The 18,535-nt window shown below is 37.7% G+C and overlaps 1 protein-coding gene across 2 annotated transcripts in view; it reads left to right on the top strand.

The window, feature by feature from the left end:
- The window catches only part of cpne5b (copine Vb), a 207,456-nt gene that overhangs the window by 111,720 nt on the left and 77,201 nt on the right, over positions 1-18,535 (top strand). For both annotated transcript variants that reach the window (XM_081358377.1, XM_081358378.1), the window contains one exon: positions 939-1,002. In XM_081358377.1, coding sequence (XP_081214503.1) covers positions 939-1,002 — 64 coding nt within the window. The remainder of the gene's footprint in view (positions 1-938; positions 1,003-18,535) is intronic.

Here is an 18,535-nt window from a genome sequence, read left to right on the forward strand (position 1 = left end):
ACGATCAAAAAACACTTTCATTTTCTCATAATATCCACTGCCGCATTTGCTCTTTTCTCTCACAGTGTCTGAAACAGTTTGATCAAGGATTTAGTCTCTCTAAGTCTCTCTTTCTGAGTGCCTGCTCTGATTGGTCAGATGACCCAGTCTGTTGCGATTGGTCTACTCTGATCTGATTGGTCAGATGGCCCAGACTGTTGTGATTGGTCTACTCTGCTCCGATTGGTCAGATGGCCCAGTCTGTTGTGATTGGTCTACTCTGCTCCGATTGGTCAGATGACACAGTCTGTTGTGATTGGTCTACTCTGCTCCGATTGGTCAGATGGCCCAGTCTGTTGTGATTGGTCTACTCTGCTCCGATTGGTCAGATGACACAGTCTGTTGTGATTGGTCTACTCTGCTCCGATTGGTCAGATGGCCCAGTCTGTTGTGATTGGTCTACTCTGCTCCGATTGGTCAGATGACACAGTCTGTTGTGATTGGTCTACTCTGCTCTGATTGGTCTGAATTGGATCTGAATTTCAGCTCTGGATCTTCCTCAGCACTTGATGCACAGTGATACGAACAGTAACGATGGTGTTGGTTTTACTGTATCAATCTCATCCTTTGGCAGAAGAAAACAGCATCTTCTCAACATGAACAACATGAACCAAACTCTTCCAGTCTCACATACAACTACAGTGTTTTTTTATGATCATGATGTGAAATTTGTTGCCCATGGTGAAAATATTTGTTCAATTGCATAAAACCATCTTAAAGTTCATTCACTTACTCTGGGAGATCCCACGCCTGAAACTAGCATAGAAAACGACTCCTGACTGATAGAACCCGTTGACCTTGACTTCCTTATTGTGTTTTTATTTCATTACTGCTATTGTGTAATCACTTTGGGTTCAACATCTAATGGTTTGATGTCATCGTTGTTTTGTCTATTTCAGGGGCATCCTGGGAAAGAACTGCGGTATTATCATCTTATCTGCTGAAGAACTGGGGAACTGCAGGGTGAGTCTGTCAGTCCACAGTGTGTCTTTAGATGTGCGTGTAGTGTTGCGTTCATTGTTTTCTCTCTTCAAGGACAGGCAGAAATGTGTTTTAAGCAGATGCCTGCAATTTACTCTGTGACCTTCAATTAAAAACACTTGGTCTCATTTAAGTGCTGCTGTGCAGATAGAAAGCAAGTTCCCAGTTTATGAACTCATCCGTGCAAGACAAAATCATAGCGACTCTTGTCTCGACTGTGAGGGTCTTTAAAATAGAAAAATAAGATTTCCTTTAAACGGTCATGGAGGCATGTGAGGATTTGTCAGCATAGAGTCAAATTAACTGCAAGGGAAAGAAACCAATAGATGTGTTGTTGTACAAGAGGCACGTCAGGTCAGTGTGGCGGCACAGATGGATAGAGACAGGTAACTGTTGTATCAAAAAAAAAAGTCCACATCATCATTGCCCAACATTAATAAACAGACCTTATTATGGCAGAGGCTGCCAATTTACAGCATCACCCTCATTTGAAAAGGTCAATTTAGTCATAGTTATAAGAGCATGTTGTCAGCAAGTATGCCATGCGAGACTATAGTACTACTACCCAATGGCATTAGAGCTAAGTGTTTAATAACGTTGTTAATAGTTCTTACACAATTAAAAGCAAAATGAATCTCGTGGAAGGGTAATGATGGGTGAAACTCAGAGACAAGGGACAGCAGAATCCAAATGCAGAAGGTTTAACTATTAATAACAAAACAGAACAAACCAGGGAAACAGAAGTGAGCACACCGGAAACACTGGGGTTTAAATACACAAAGGCTAACAATATAACGAGACACACCTGGGAACAGTTAGAAAACACACCTGGGAAAAGTCAGAATTGTGATATAAACTCGCAATTCTGAGTTTGAAGTCTTTTTTGGACTCGCAATTGCAAGTTTATAGCTCACAATTGTGAGTTTATAACATGCAATTGCGAATTCAGAATTAAAGTCAGAATTGTGAGATTTAAACTCGCAATTGTTAAATAAAAAGTGGCAATAATCTTTTAAAATGTTTTATTCTGTGGCGGAAACAAACTTCCATAGACCATTAACCGATGAATATGCAAAAATGAACTAAAATCTCAAATATTTCATGTCAAAGGGGTTCAGTTGAAAAAGTTTGCTGTTTCACCTCAGCTTGTGATTTTAGACACAAGGCATAATGTCAATAAGAGAGAGTGTATTTCACCTCCATTAACAGATGCGTTTGGGGCGGAAGCATCCAGCGATATGTCTGCGGGTTCATTGTGAAGCACCTTCATTACAATTTCAAAAGGATTTTATACTGCTTCCCTGCTCTCTGGATCAATGGCAGAGTTCATTTGTAGTTCTTTTTGCCCCGCTGCCCATATTTTACACACCAAAAAGCTTTTAATTTGAGCTCAAGGTATTGTGAATGCGATGGGATGGACTCTTGTTATGCACCCGTCCCAGATCCCTCCTCTGGGCTTTAAGTCACATGCCCGCCAAGAGCCCTGATATAAGGATCCAGCCCAATAAAGGCTTTGCCCACCTTCATTACAGTGTGAAGAAGTATAATAATGGAGGTTTTAATTTGGACACTCCATCTGAGAACATAAACATTGATTAGAGGAAAAACCGATAGAAAGGGCTCATAAAAACTCCTCTTTGCCCCACGGATTCAGATTTCTGTGCCAATGGACAAATGTGTTGTGGTTCAGTGTTAGAAAGTTTTTCAGTCCTAGTTTAATCTGCAGAGACAGCTCCAAGTAAGCTATTCATAGGTTGATATCCAAGTGTAAACATTATGTAAGATGTAACTCCGGCCTGTGTTTTGCATAATGTACTGAGCGTGAGAGGAGGGAAAACCTTGAGCCATCAGCATATAGGAAAATCAATCCTAAATTCTTTACTAATGATTCTTGCTAATTCCTGCTGTAGACTGACAAGAATAACAGAGCAAACCCACAAAAACTTGAATTCGGTCCAGCGCGATGAGTTTAATGTTCTGAGAAGCTACTTTGAAACTGTAGTCGGCCAAGTTACAATCAATTTGAAGTACTTTAAATACTGTCATGTTGCTCTAAAATGTAGTTACTGAAGCTATGAATTCAAATAACATAAAAGTAGCTACTGTACACTGAAGTTAATTAAGGAGTTAATTATTTTAAATAAATTAACACGTTATAATTGTCGGCTACATACATGTACGCAATTGAGTCTGTCTCATTTCAGAAAAGTACCCATTATATTGCAAAGAAAGAAATTACAGGAATTTACGGCTCATAAGGAATACTTTTTTTAAACGAGACACAGCGAGTCTCTTCGCTAATTAATTTGCAGTTAACCCTAAGAGATCTGAGTTAAATCTAAAGATGCAGACTTTAATGGCTTTACGCAATTCAGTTGAGGTTCAGCTACACAAAGTATTTTAGTGGATTTATATTTTAATTTAATATTAGATCCACAGAAGACAAAGATGATTATAAAAGAACATAAGATTTATTATGAACTCAGAATAACAAGCCAACAAACAAAACAGTGTGCTAGTGCACAGACAACAACCAACAAAGACCATAACAAAGGGAGGAACTTAAATACACAGAGATGATTAACTAAAAGACGAACAGCTGTGATGATTTGGGTCCATGGTGAATGATATAGTGGCGGGAAAACAAAGACAAAGAAACACACGTTAATGAAAATGAACCAGAGTCAATGAACGGAACTAAAAAGGCACATAACGTCAACGTGACAATATTATCTTAATGTGGACTCAAATGGAATAAGTTCACAGTACTCTTATTTATTGTTTTTTAAACTTAAATGGTTTAAGGCAGTGGGTTTCCTCAAACGGTTTGAGTTTGACCTTCATCATTTACATCAGATCATTTACTCATCCTCATGTTGTTCCAAACCTGTAAGACTTTCTTCTGCAGAACTGAAAATAAACTAGTTTGATTGGGAACCAAGCAACATTGGAGCCCACTGACTTAAAAACACTGAGAAAAAAAAAAAAAAAAAAAAAATATATATATATATATATATATATATATATATATATATATATCTTCTTTCTTGTCCCACAGAAGTAATAAAGTCATACAGGTTTGCAACAACATTAGGGTGAGTAAAAGATAATAGAAATTTCATTTCTGGATGAACTATCCCTTTAAGTAAGTTGCGTGACTTCATTTAGGTTTATGTGTCTTCTGATGGTCTGAAATTGAACACTGTGTCCAGGTTCAAGGGCCCATGTTTGTCTTTCAGAGAAAAGAAATTGGACACAGGCAATATTGGTTATATTGATTTCTTTTAACACCCTCAGGCAAATTGGCATTGTCTTAGTCTGTCTGTATTGAGAATTCAGCATATAAAAGCACCAAAGCCCAACGATAATTGACAAAATTATCAGATAACATCTTTTTCAGACTGACCCCTGAAAGCCCCTGCCGAGAGTCGATAGCTGACTTCACATGTACATCATTTGCTTCTGAACTATCTTCACTTTCACACCAAATTGACTCTTTGCTGCTCTACATTTGCTGCTTCTCAAGAGCAGAATGTACCTCCGATTCATTTTGAGCCAGAAAAAACTCTTCTTTTGGAGTTCAAGTTATTCAGGCACACATCCCAGTTCTTTTATCTGCTCGTCAAAAATGTAGACACTTGGTTTGTACATTGAAAGCTCATGTTTTACAAACACAAGTACATCTTCCCCACTCTAAATCAGCCTAGTGTTTCTTGACCAAACAATTAGATTTCAGGGTTGTGACTTGAACTAAATTTTCTTATCAACTAAATTCCGCCCTATTTTTTTAAGGTAGTGTATGATTAAAGGGGTGGTTCGGGATTTTTGACATCGGACCTCATTTTTAAGTCAGCCTGGTTGTTATTCATCAGTGGAGACATTTTTTTTTTTAAATTATCCAGTCCTTATATTTGGATAGTTAGCCGATGCTAGGCTAGCGCGAGTCAAGGGTAGATGTTAGCCAGCCATTAAAAACCGTTTTACCCACTCCACAGTGCACCAAACGCAAATCAATTATAACACTAGACTATCGATGCAAATGTCCGTTGAGAGAATAATGTTAGAAATCAAACTTACCTTTCATCACATTGCATTAGTTATAATTTGTTCCCTGTAATCATAAGCCTTGTCTACAGCAGCAGCGGAGTGATATTGATTACCTAGGCAACCGAGTGAGCCGGTACACACATGTACTGCACACACTGTAGTGCGCTTCTTTTCTGTGTTTACTTTTTGCCGCATTACTAACTGGAGCAAAGTAAAATTCCGCAGCTGCTGAGAAACTAGTTCCTTTGGGATCATTGAGATGAAAGGTAAGTTTGATTTCTAACATTATTCTCTCAACGGACATTTGCATCGATAGTCTAGTGTTATAATTGATTTGCGTTTGGTGCACTGTGGAGTGGGTAAAATGGTTTTTAATGGCTGGCTAACATCTACCCTTGACTCGCGCTAGCCTAGCATCGGCTAACTATCCAAATATAAGGACTGGATAATTTTTAAAAAAAAATGTCTCCACTGATGAATAACAACCAGGCTGACTTAAAAATGAGGTCCGATGTCAAAAATCCTGAACCACCCCTTTAAGGATTATAACAAAAATAAGAAAATATGCCCATGAACTCTTCCTGTAGTTGGATTTCTATACTTGCCATTTATGTTCTGATGATCTGAAGGTAAAAAAAAAAAAGGTAAATATGTATGATTTAATGTATTTAATACATTTTTAAGTTCCATCCAATATTTTTCATAGTGTTTTTAGCTATTGGTTTTATTATTTATTAATCACAAAAATTTGTATAATAATTTGTTTTTGTTGTTAATAAATGATAAACCATAAACAGTTGTCTGAGCATGTATATTTTAGGCCAATGAATTGCTAAGAATGATCATTTCAGATATGTTAAATAGCTAAAACTCTCAGAAAAAAAATCTATTTATTGATAAAAATGCCATTATATATATAATGCATATATATATATATTATATATATATATATATATATATATATATATATATATATATATATATATATATATATATATATATATTTATATATATATTTATATATATATATATATATATATATTTATATATATATATATATATATATATATATTTATATATATATTTATATATATATATATATATATTTTTATATATATATATATATATATATATATATATATATATATACATACATACATACACACACACATATATATATATATATATATATTTTATATATATATATATATATACATACATACACACACACATATATATATATATATATATTTTTTTTTTTACAAACTTTTATGTTAGATGCGATTAATCGAGATTAATCGATTTGACAGCACTATTTTAAATATATTACGTGGTTAATATTATGGTTGCGGTTAATCATGATTATTTTCACCTGACATGATTCAATTGTTGAAATAAATTTGCAACATTACTACATTTATAAGGGAGGAAATTTGTTTTGAAAATTACCTTACAGTGTCTAAATAACTGTGACGATGGTGAGACTAGAGACTATGGAGAGCTGGACCCAAGTACAGATGATGATTTATTGGGGGGGAAAATTACAAACAAACCTCAGAAAATTAAGAACATAATACAAAAAACTCTGGAACTCGAAACACCAAGAACAAAACTAAGCATGCCAGCGATGGACAAAACCTGACCAAGATACTGAAAGCGCATATGTTTTAATGCACACAGATGCAAACCCTCGGGAGCTGGCCATGGGAATGGGAAACAGAAAACAAGTACAAAAGTCCAAAACCAGAAACACATTACAATAATGAAAATACAACACTGACTACATTTAAACGGGTTTACTTGCAGCATAATCATTTTAACACACAATGTTTTGATAAAAACAGGTCACCACTTGGTATCTAATGTTAAATCTGGGTCCTGAAGCAGAAGCCGTTGAGAAGAGTCACTGAGAATCTGCCGTCTGATGTGATAAGAATATGTTATAGCTGGCAGAGAGAGAATGACAGGCTTTCTTCCCCTTTATAGCTCTCACATCCAGGAACGCAGAATGTATTTATGAGGCTTTGGGGGCATGGAGGGGCATTATTTTTATCTGTGAAGGGGTGTGTGGGTGGAGATTGCATGTCAATTCATGTGCATTCTGAACTTTCCACCCTCTTATAATGTGCCCTATTTAGGGTGTCTGCGCTTCAGGCAGATATTCATACCGCCTCATTTCAGCGGGCGTCACTGATGATTTATAGTGAGAACCCTAACACCGTGTCCTAACCAAACACGATACGATAAGATTCCAGCGACAAATAATTTGTCTGTCCACACTAGACACGACGCGACTGTGAAATGCGTCAAGATCAATCAAAATCCACAGCCAATCAGAGCAGCGTGTGGGCGGAGTCTCGCGGTGAGTGCACAGCACCAGAGAGTCATATTGATTTCAAGATCTGAGGTGAATTATCCATTGTTGCTTTTATAGCTACAAAGCTGGAGCACTAAATGATATTCAAAGTCACATTACACGCATTACCATTAAATAAAGCACATAAACAGTACGCGAGATTATCATTGCCACACTTTGTGTTTGTTGTTCCAGCGTGACGTCACAGAAAAATAGAAACCGTTTCTAAAATACAATCGTCGTGTGTCGCCGTCGCGGCTGGTTAGGACAAAAACTCTGATTAACATGGAAAAGAAAGAGACACTTTATTGCGCGTCGCGGCGTGTGTAGTTAGGACACGGTGTACTCTTTATGTGCTTTATTTAATGGTAAAAGCGTGTAATGTGACTTTGAATATCATTTAGTGCTCCAGCTTTGTTGCTGTAAAAGCAACAATGGATAATTCACCTTAGATCTTGAAACTAAACAAATGGAAACAAGAACGTTCAAACTGTGAACAAACAAGTGTATTCTTTGACAAAGATTGTTTTAGTAACTCAGCGGTTCGTGTAACGCTTCACAATTCAGTTTTCAGACCATACAATGCAAATGCAAAAATGCTAAATTGAAACCAGACATTCTTTTTTTGTTGTTTTTCCAGTACATTATCAATGGATATTGGCCTTTTTCTCCCCTTTTTTCAATTTTACTTTTGCTAAATTGTGACTTCAGAAAAAATGAAATCTAACCGATTTTCTATTTTTCCATTTTTCGTCTTGTAATTGTGAATTTTTTTTAAAAATGTCGTCCTGTGTTCCGTCTTTTAAACTTCTCCTCAAACGTGCATGCAGTGTAAATAAAGCAGTTACATCAATGAAATGATAGTAAAGTTAGTCCACGGCCACACCCCCATGCTAATGGTACCGCCCACGGCGCAAATTACAAGACGAAAAGTGGAAAAATAGAAAATCGGTTAGATTTCATTTATTCGAATGTTTGTTTCTGAAGTCACAATTTAGCAAAAGTAAAATTGAAAAAGGGGAGAAAAAGGCAAATATCCATTGATAATGTACTGGAAAAACAAGGAAAATGAATGTCTGGTTTCAATTTTTCATTTTTGCATTTGCATTGTATGGTCTGAAAACTGAATTGTGAAGCGTTACACGGACCCTCAGCCTATGTACAGTGCTATGCATAAGTTTAGACACCCATACTAAAGTTGACTAAAAAGAGGAATAAAAAATCATCTTTTGGAAACTGAACTTAATGCCTTAATTTAAAAAATTGGGAAAAATCCAACCTTTAAGGACACCAATTTTCTTTGTGAATGAATAATGTATCGTAAATAAATAAATGTTCTTCCTTAAAATACAGGGTGCATAAGTCTGGACACCCCTATGTTAAATTCCCATAGAGGCAGGCAGATTTTTATTTTTATTTTTTTTTATTTTTTAAATTAGGATACTATGCATCCTGATAAAGTTCCCTTGGCCTTTGGAATTAAAATAGCCCCACATCATCACATAGCCTCCACCATACCTAGAGATTGGCATGGTTTTATTTCAGTTAGCCTAATAGCTAGTTTGATTTGCATTGAGAGATGATCTTATGGAAAGTACTCCATGCCAATCTCTAGGTATGGTGAAGGCTATGTGATGATGTGGGGCTATTTTAATTCCAAAGGCCAAGGGAACTTTATCAGGATGCATAGTATCCTAAATTTTTTTTTTTTTTAAATACTTAAAAATAAAAATCTGCCTGCCTCTATGGGAATTTAACATAGGGGTGTCCAGACTTATGCACCCTGTATTTTAAGGAAGAACATTTATTTATTTACGATACATTATTCATTCACAAAGAAAATTGGTGTCCTTAAAGGTTGGATTTTTCCTAATTTTTTAATTTAAGGCATTAAGTTCAGTTTCCAAAAGATGATTTTTTATTCCTCTTTTTAGTCAACTTTAGCATGGGTGTCTAAACTTATGCATAGCACTGTATTTTGAATAATGTTTAAATGGTGGAATATTTATGAATTTGATTATCTTGCTACTTATCCATTTTCTTTCTTTCTTGTCAAGATGACTCTCTGGTGCCGTGCACTCGCCGCGAGACTCCGCCCACACGCTGCTCTGATTGGCTGTGGGTTTTGATTGATTTTGACGCATCTTGCAGTCGCGTCGCATCTAGTGTGGACAGACAAATTATTTGTCGCTGGAATCTATCGCGTCTGGTTAGGACACGGTGTAAAGCTGTTTTTAAAGTCAGTTATACAACTGGCAGATTCCTGAAGGTTGTCATGTGAAAAGACACCACGGCATCATTTGCCACTGGGCTTTTTATGGGAGGGTGATAGAGGGGATGTGATAGCTCTCATCTGTAATGCCACGCTATCTGCACGAGGCTTGGGCTGTTGGAACAAGGGCAAATTACTCTGCGGGACAGGAACGAGCTCTTAGAGGGAAGAAGGCTCTCAGAATATGTTGATATAGCAGGAATTGTCCTTTAAAGTTTAATTGCTCTGGAAGCAGAGCGTCTTCATGTTTAATACATGTGAATCTTCACTCATCAGCACTAAATGTCTATTAGCATGTCATCAGCAATGGACATCAGGGCTTACAACAACAAAGATTGTTTACTGAGAGCGATCTAGTGCTCTGACACAAGAGCTGTGCAGATAACAGGACCGTTTCAGGATTAGCCACGAGTCCGGCCCGGCAATCGCTCACACAAGAGCATGTAGTCTGAAAAACACACTGGACTCTTAACAACTCCCTTTTTGTAATCCATTTGTAAACATGTTGCCTGTGGTGTGTACTTGTTTTATTCAAATACTGAATGAAAGCAGAATGAACCCATTCATCCTCATCAAAGCTGCATTTATTTGATCAAAAATACAGTAAAAATTACAATTTAAAATTACTGTTTTCTATTGTAATATATTTTAAAATAAATTTAAAATAATTTATTCATGTGATGAATTTTCAGCATCATTACTCCAGTATTCAGTGTCACATGATCCTTCAGAAATCATTCTAATATGATGATTTGCTTGATATGTATGTGTATATATATATATTTTCAGGGTCCTGAAAAAAAGTATGTAAAAATGTTATATATATATATATATATATATATATATATATATATATATATATATATATATATTAGGGCTGTCAAAAGATGAATCGCGATTAATCGCATCCAAAATAAAAGTTTGTGTTTACATAATATATGTGTGTGTACTCTGTATAATTATTTTGTATATATAAATACACACACATGCATGTAAATATTTAAGAAATATTTGCATACATATACTGTATATATTTATATATAATTTATATTATATATAAATATAATTTTTTTATATATAAATTACACATTTTTCTTAAATATATACAAGCATGTGTGTGTATTTATATATACAAATTTAATTATACACAGTACACACACATATATTATTTAAACACAAACTTTTATTTTGGATGTGATTAATCGCGATTAATCTTTTGACAGCCCTAATATATATATATAACATTTTTACATACTTTTTTTCAGGACCCTGAATAAAAAGTTCCAAAGAACAGCATTTATTAGAAAACACATACAAATGACACTAACATTAATGAGCGCGTTAGTAATGTGCGCCTATAGGCGGGTCCACAATGCGTGTACACTCCGCTTATTACACACACAGGGATGCACAGCAGCACACAAACATGCCAAATATTTAAAATAAAAGGATTACAATATAAAATATTAATATTGTGTACATAAAGTAGGGCTGTCACTTTTGTGAAAAAATCCTGTTCGGTTTGAGACATAAGTGTTCATTGAATCGATTGTAAAATCGATTTTTCATGTCTAAAGACGTTTCCATTTTAAACGCAAAATATGGGCAAATTCACAGACAACGAACAGGCATTAGGACGAACGTAAAGAGGGCGCTTGAGACGCGCACAAGTCTGCAATATTTCTGATGATTTATTGGCGTGAAGTTTCGTACACAGTGACAAACAGGAGTGCAACATTCTCGAAAAACAATAAGCAGAGTGGACTGCCATAGCATAAATGAAAAACATTACCTCAGTCTTCAACATGGCTGTGTTTACGATTAGAAATGTCAAACAAATTTTGGCGATTGTAGACGGGTAGCCCGAATTTGTATCTGAATGCATGAGACTGTCTGCATACCGGCAGAATTCACAGTTTTGTAGTAAAAAGCATTATGCAGAAAGATAATTTGCTGTTATGCGTGTTTGTCAGAGCCTGCAGTTGCTGTGTGACGCGTGTTCGCTGCGGTGTACCGTGACGAGCTGGACGCGCTCCGAGAAGAGACCGTTAAAATCGATTCCCTATTTTCGTTTTCGAAACTTGCGTTGGTTGGTCCAATCGATTGTGCAATCGATTTTTGAATGTAAAGTGACAGCCCTAACATAAAGATATGGTGGAATCCGGCTTGTCCCGTAGATGGTCTGCTTGCACGCTTTTACCTCGCACACGAGCAGATCCGTTTGCGCTCTGGAGACGCGTTCGTTCTTTCCACTATCAAATTCCGTCATGGAAATAGCAAATCTGCCATGGCGCGAGCGCAACTGGCATTTAAAGGGAATGGGAGATGAGACTCTGATTGGTTTAACGCACGTAAATCCCAAAACACACCCATTACTCATTATGAGAATATGGACAACCCTTTTAGATCATGCGCCAGGAGCGCAGACCATTTTTCCCGTCGTTAAACTAGCAAAAGTGGATTCGGACACTCCCGAAGTGAACTTGCGCCGTGCGCTTAGATCGTTAAAATAGGGCCCTTGGTCTTCATTGAGCAAATTGGTCAGTAGAATATCTTACACCTTATGTCAAAATGGAGATTTATGACCCTATGTTGTGTCCATAATTTATGTCCACGTGTCACTCAAACTGACTGGTCAGTTATTGCCAAATATGTTTTATGGGGGTTATATCTCACCCCTGGTTGAGATAGGTCAGGTCAGTGGCTTTGAATGAGATATAGGATCAGATGGATTTATAGTTAGATATATGGGTATATTTATGAGGGTTATGCCTCATCCCCAGATTGGCATTTTTATGACATTTGTTAAACCCTGAATTTGTTAATTAAAAAAGGTTTAGAGGATACACTGTTGAACACAGATGTCATTCTGCAACTCTCCTGTTACAATGGCTGGTCCAAACACTTCTAGATCTACAAGAAAGGTGATTGTGTTTTCCTTTGATTGTTGGTGGTAAAATTCACTCAAGCAAGTTTTACGTTATGTTGACACCTTTGTGTCGAAATCACTGCTGTTTGATCAATAGGGTATATGTTAATTGATTCAAAATATTTGAGTCAAGACATTCAGGAATACCATTACCCCTACACCACACTGGCTATATTCATTATAATAACATTCTTTTTAGAAAAACTGTCTGTGTGTGTGTGTGTGTGTGTCAGCATCTCAGTAGAATCAGTAGTACATGAATGATAGGTTAAATAAATAAAAATATTGCGCCATTGACTTTAGGCCAGGTTTCAGTTGGTCAATGGCTCAGTCTATTTCAGTTGTCTCAAAACTGCAACAAGCCAACACTGCGCCAGAACACACCTCGTTTTCAGACCAACACACCCATGGGCGCACAAATGGGCACAAATGCATTTGCTATTTAAACAACGTGGCGCAGGACGTGAAAATGATAACTGCGTCAGACTGAAACTAGCATAAAACACTTGCGTTGCGCTTGGCGCTGCATTGCGCTGGGTGTAAGATAAGGCCCCAAGAGTCAAAGTTTAAGTTGAATCAGTTGACAGAATGTTTACTGAAGACAAAATTCTCCACACTTCTAAAGGCCGTAGAAATAAGAGGATCCAGACTTAAACTAACTGAGGATACAGAAACACTAGTACTGTAAGGTCTATCTTTGTTCCCTGCTACTTCTGTTTGGTGAGTTTTCTGTTAATGTTTAAGTTAATAGTTTCATGCCAAGCATGTCTTTGTTTATTTTGAGTTTGTTCATGTTTGTATTTAAATAAAACACTGTATGTGGGCTCTTCAAACTTGCCATCACTGGAATCATTACAAGTACTTCACTGAGCCTGAGTGTTTCTCTCGAGTCCACTTACTGAAGAATCCCAGTAGTGTTTCTGTTCTTTGGCTCATTTGTGTGTGTGTGCCGAAGCTCAGATAATTTGGTAGAAGTCTCTTGCTCAGTTCTGGAAGCCAATCAACACAATGTTTAATGTCAGTGTTCACATGCAAGAAAAATGACAAATTACCATCTTAAAATAACACTATGAAGTTTTCTTAAAACTCAGGAAAATTACTAGTAGTTTCACAGAGGGAGACTAGCAGGGGAAGTGAGAATTGATTTCCAGGGAGCTCTGTGAGCGCGGAGCTGTGAATGAGACAATTCAGACAATTCAGACTTTTTCATTTGAACAGTGTCAATCATTAAAACATCACAGAGACTCTGGCCACTGCTGTCAAACTGAGCAGTTTACTGAGTTATTTTAAATGGATGGGAAACTTGTCACAGTTTGGTAGACAAATGAAGAGGAAAGAGATCTATTGCAGAACTTCTTTTAATAAACACTAAATGAAGATAATCCACACAGGAGTGCTCTGGAGAATATGCACGAAACAGAGGTACAATGCAAGACAAAAGAACTGAATCAACTAAGGGCTACAAGAGACTGGTGCGACTAATCAATAATCTCATTGGTAACCATAGAAACAAACAATCACTGGGAACACAGGCAAACAGGAACAGAACGAAACCAAACTAAAGCCCAATTCGGACGGTTATTGTTTCTTATGTGGACGTCCATAAAAATACATTTGCGTGGCACCTCAATGATAAAGGCGATTTATTCAGCGAGTTTTGTGACCTAAGAAAACCGGGAACACACTGCTCACGTGGTCAGTGTCACATTTGTGTTCTGTTTAGTTTGTCTTCATTGGACTTGTCAGCCTGTCATCACTTCACGTGTCGTCGTCACTGTCTTAATCAGTTCATCCGTATCACCTGTGTTTAGTAAATCATCATCATCATCATCTGTTTCACCTGTGTTCTATTAATCAGTGTCATCTGTGTCTGTATTTAAGTATCTTCTGTGCAGCCTGTCATTGTCCGTTCTCAATCCTATTTAGTTTGTGTGGACATTCTGCCTGTCTGTACCTGTTGGAATTATATTGTAAGTAAAAGTTTGCATTGGAACTTTTGATTCTCCCTCATCTTCTTCTGCCTGCACCACACTGTGACAGAAGAACAGACCGCCCAAAGTGGATGATAGGGCCAGAATAATCGTCCTGGCTCAGGAGAGCCCTGATCTTTTTTCTTTTATAAAGAACTTCATGTGTCTTGCCGCCACCAGCGCCCTGGACGCTGAGACCCTAAGGACCCTGTTCTGGATCGGGGCAACTTTCAACCACCATAGCGACCTCCCAGACACCACAGGACTGGACTGGAAAGAGACCATCAGTAGGTGATGGTCTCACTCACCTACCCTCACTTCCTGTTGTCGAATGCGCATGCGTCGCGTCTGAACGCGTTGTTGTCTTTGGAGCTCTATCGATTTGATTTATAATTCTTGATTTTACTCTTTAAACTTACTTACAACAAACATTTTCTACTTTTCCTCACTGAGAAGCACTACTGCTCAAACCTCATAGTTACAACGCGGACTGTTGAGCAGACGTGTCTCAAGCCTGTTAGTGATTCTACGCTGGATACTCTTATAGGTTACTCCCGGGGATCACGGCTGAACGCGTCTTCTCAACACTCACTTACAAACATTTTTCACCTATCGTGCGTCTACTCTACACCCGTACCACTTAAAAGACGGATTATATCTAAGACGCTTGTCAGAAATTAGTATTAATTGATAGCATCACTGGTAGTGTCGTTGCTAACTTACTGTCCATCTGTTAAAATGGCGAATATATCAGATGCAAGTAGTCTACCTTTTGGTGCAGGTGAGGACACATTTGAGCTGCACGCGGTACAGTCTGAGCTGGAAGCTGTTGAGAAACAGATCCACGACCTTTTAGTGAGACAGGCCGAGCTGAGAGACCGGCGTTTGGCTCTTGAAACATCACGCGCTGATGCTCACAAATCAGAGATTAATGTTACTAACCCGCTGACTCCGACCTCGTCTACTCCGTGCGTTACTCGGCATCGGTCCCGAGCGCCAAGGTCGCGATCAGCCATGGTCTCGTTCACTCCGGCTCCAACACGCCACCACGAAGCCTGGATATTTCCGCAGCGGAAGACGCGAGTCAGGTCTAGACCAAGATACTCTCCGACCCTCCCGGTTTTCGAGTTATCCACACAAAACCGCTTCTCCCCTCTTCGCGAAACAGAACGCGATGCTGTGATCATCGGTGATTCCATTGTTCGGCACGTCCATGCTACATCAGGTAAAAATAAGGTGCACAGTCACTGCTTTCCTGGTGCTCGTGTTTCTGAAATCGCTGCTCGCGTTCCCGAGATTCTGAACGATAACGAGCGCGTCGGAACTTTGGTATTGCACGCGGGAGTGAACGACATCAGGCTGCGCCAGACGGAAGTTCTGAAGAAAGACTTCAGGAATCTGATCGATACGGTACGCAGCACATCGCCTGATATAACGATCATTGTGTCAGGACCGCTTCCCACGTACCGTCTAGGACATGACAAGTTTAGTAGATTATTCGCGCTAAATGAATGGTTAACGTCATGGTGCAATGAGCAGAAACTGCTCTTTGTAAATAATTGGAATCTGTTTTGGGAGCGTCCTAGGCTATACCGTGCTGATGGCTTACACCCAAACAGATTCGGATCGGATCTTCTGTCAGATAACATCTCCAAAATGTTAAATACCTTTTGACTAGTAACCAAAAGTCCAAATCATAGTCTCTGCTGCACCAAATTAACTGATATAAATACTAGTGTAGAACATTGCATAGAAACTGTGTCTATTCCTCGTTTAGTGCGATCAAATAATAAATCTACTGCAGGATCTAGGAAAAATCTAATTGTTATTAAAACAGAAAATGTTGTTATTAGTAAACAAAAACAATTTCTAAAGCTAGGTCTTTTAAACATTAGATCACTCACACCTAAGGCAGTTATTGTAAATGAAATAGTCACAGATAATAGCATAGATGTACTTTGCCTTACTGAAACCTGGCTTAAACCAAATGATTATTTCGGTCTAAATGAGTCTACTCCATCAGGATACTCCTATAAGCACGAGCCCCGTCTGATTGGTCGTGGCGGCGGTATTGCAACTATCTATAGAGATATTCTCAATGTTACTCAGAAAACGGGTTATAAGTTTATTTCATTTGAAGTACTTGTACTAAATGTTACGCTCTTAGATGATAGAAAAACATCCCTATTATCTTTAGCCTTGGCTACCGTATATAGACCACCAGGGCCTTACGCTGATTTCCTAAAAGAATTTGCAAATTTTCTCTCAGATCTATTGGTCAATGTCGATAAAATATTAATTGTTGGAGATTTTAACATACACGTAGATAATCGAAATGATACGTTAGGGGCTGCGTTTATAGACTTATTAAACTCCTTTGGGGTTAAGCAAAACGTTACCGGACCAACTCATCGTTTTAATCATACACTCGATTTAATTATATCACATGGAACCGATCCAACCGATATAGATATCATTCCGCAAAGTGATGATGTAACTGACCATTACATGGTAACTTGCAAATTACGTACCCCGGTAATATATCATGCTGCGCCGCGTTATCGATTAGGCAGAACAATCCTTCCATCCACCATAGATAATTTTTCAAATTGCTTATCGGATCTGTCTCAGCTGCTGCCTGAACCTAAACAAACAGATGAACTAGACGAACTAACCAGCACTATGAGCACCGTTCTCTCTGGAAAATGGGATATTGTTGCACCTATGAGACTAAAAAAGGTCAGAGAGAAAATTAAAGCACCATGGTACAACAATACTACTCGTGTGCTAAAGAGAGAAACCCGTAATTTAGAGCGTAAATGGAAACAAACTAATTTAGAGGTTTTTAGAATCGCTTGGAAAGACAGTACGTCATGCTATAAAAAGGCCCTAAAAGCGGCCAGGGCTGAGCATCTCCGCAAACTAATAGAAAATAACCAAAACAATCCTAGGTTCTTATTTAACACCGTGGCTAGACTAACAAATAAACAAGCGTCACCTGAACAAAATATTCCGTTACAGTTTAGTAGTAATGATTTCATGAATTTTTTCACTGAGAAAATAGAAAACATCAGATCCACAATTGTAAACGTTCAATCTTCAATCGCGCCTTATAATTCAGCCTCGATTATCACCCCGCAAGAACAATTACAGTGCTTTACAACTATAGAACAAAAAGAGTTAAATAAATTTATCATTTCCTCTAAAACAACAACATGTTTATTAGATCCCATACCAACTAAACTATTGAAAGAAGTGTTACCTATAGTGGAAGAGCCTCTCCTCAATATTATTAACTCGTCTTTATCTTTAGGTCATGTTCCAAGAACATTTAAATTGGCAGTTATAAAACCTCTCATTAAGAAACCACAATTAGACCCAAATAACCTAGCAAATTATAGACCCATTTCAAATCTTCCTTTTATGTCCAAAATATTAGAAAAAGTTGTGTCTGCCCAACTGGGCTCTTTCTTGCAAGAAAATGACACCTATGAAAAGTTTCAGTCTGGGTTCAGGCCGCATCATAGCACTGAAACTGCGCTCGTTAAAATCACAAATGATTTACTCTTAGCTTCTGACCAAGGCTGTATCTCAATACTAGTTTTACTTGATCTTAGTGCTGCGTTCGATACTATAGATCACACAATACTCTTAGATCGGCTACAAAACTATACCGGTGTTCAAGGACAAGCATTAAGCTGGTTCAGATCATACCTATCTGACCGCTACCATTTTGTCTATTTAAACAGAGAAAAATCGATCATAACTCCAGTAAACTATGGAGTGCCGCAAGGATCTGTGTTAGGCCCTCTATTATTCTCAATATATATGCTGCCACTTGGAAATATTATAAGGAAACATGGAATTAGTTTCCATTGTTATGCTGATGACACTCAACTATATATTTCATCACGGCCGGATGAAAACGCTAAATTATCCAA

The sequence above is a fragment of the Scardinius erythrophthalmus genome, assembly GCF_964197995.2.
Source record: "Scardinius erythrophthalmus genome assembly, chromosome: 25".
NCBI classification, from domain to species: Eukaryota; Metazoa; Chordata; class Actinopteri; order Cypriniformes; family Leuciscidae; genus Scardinius; species Scardinius erythrophthalmus.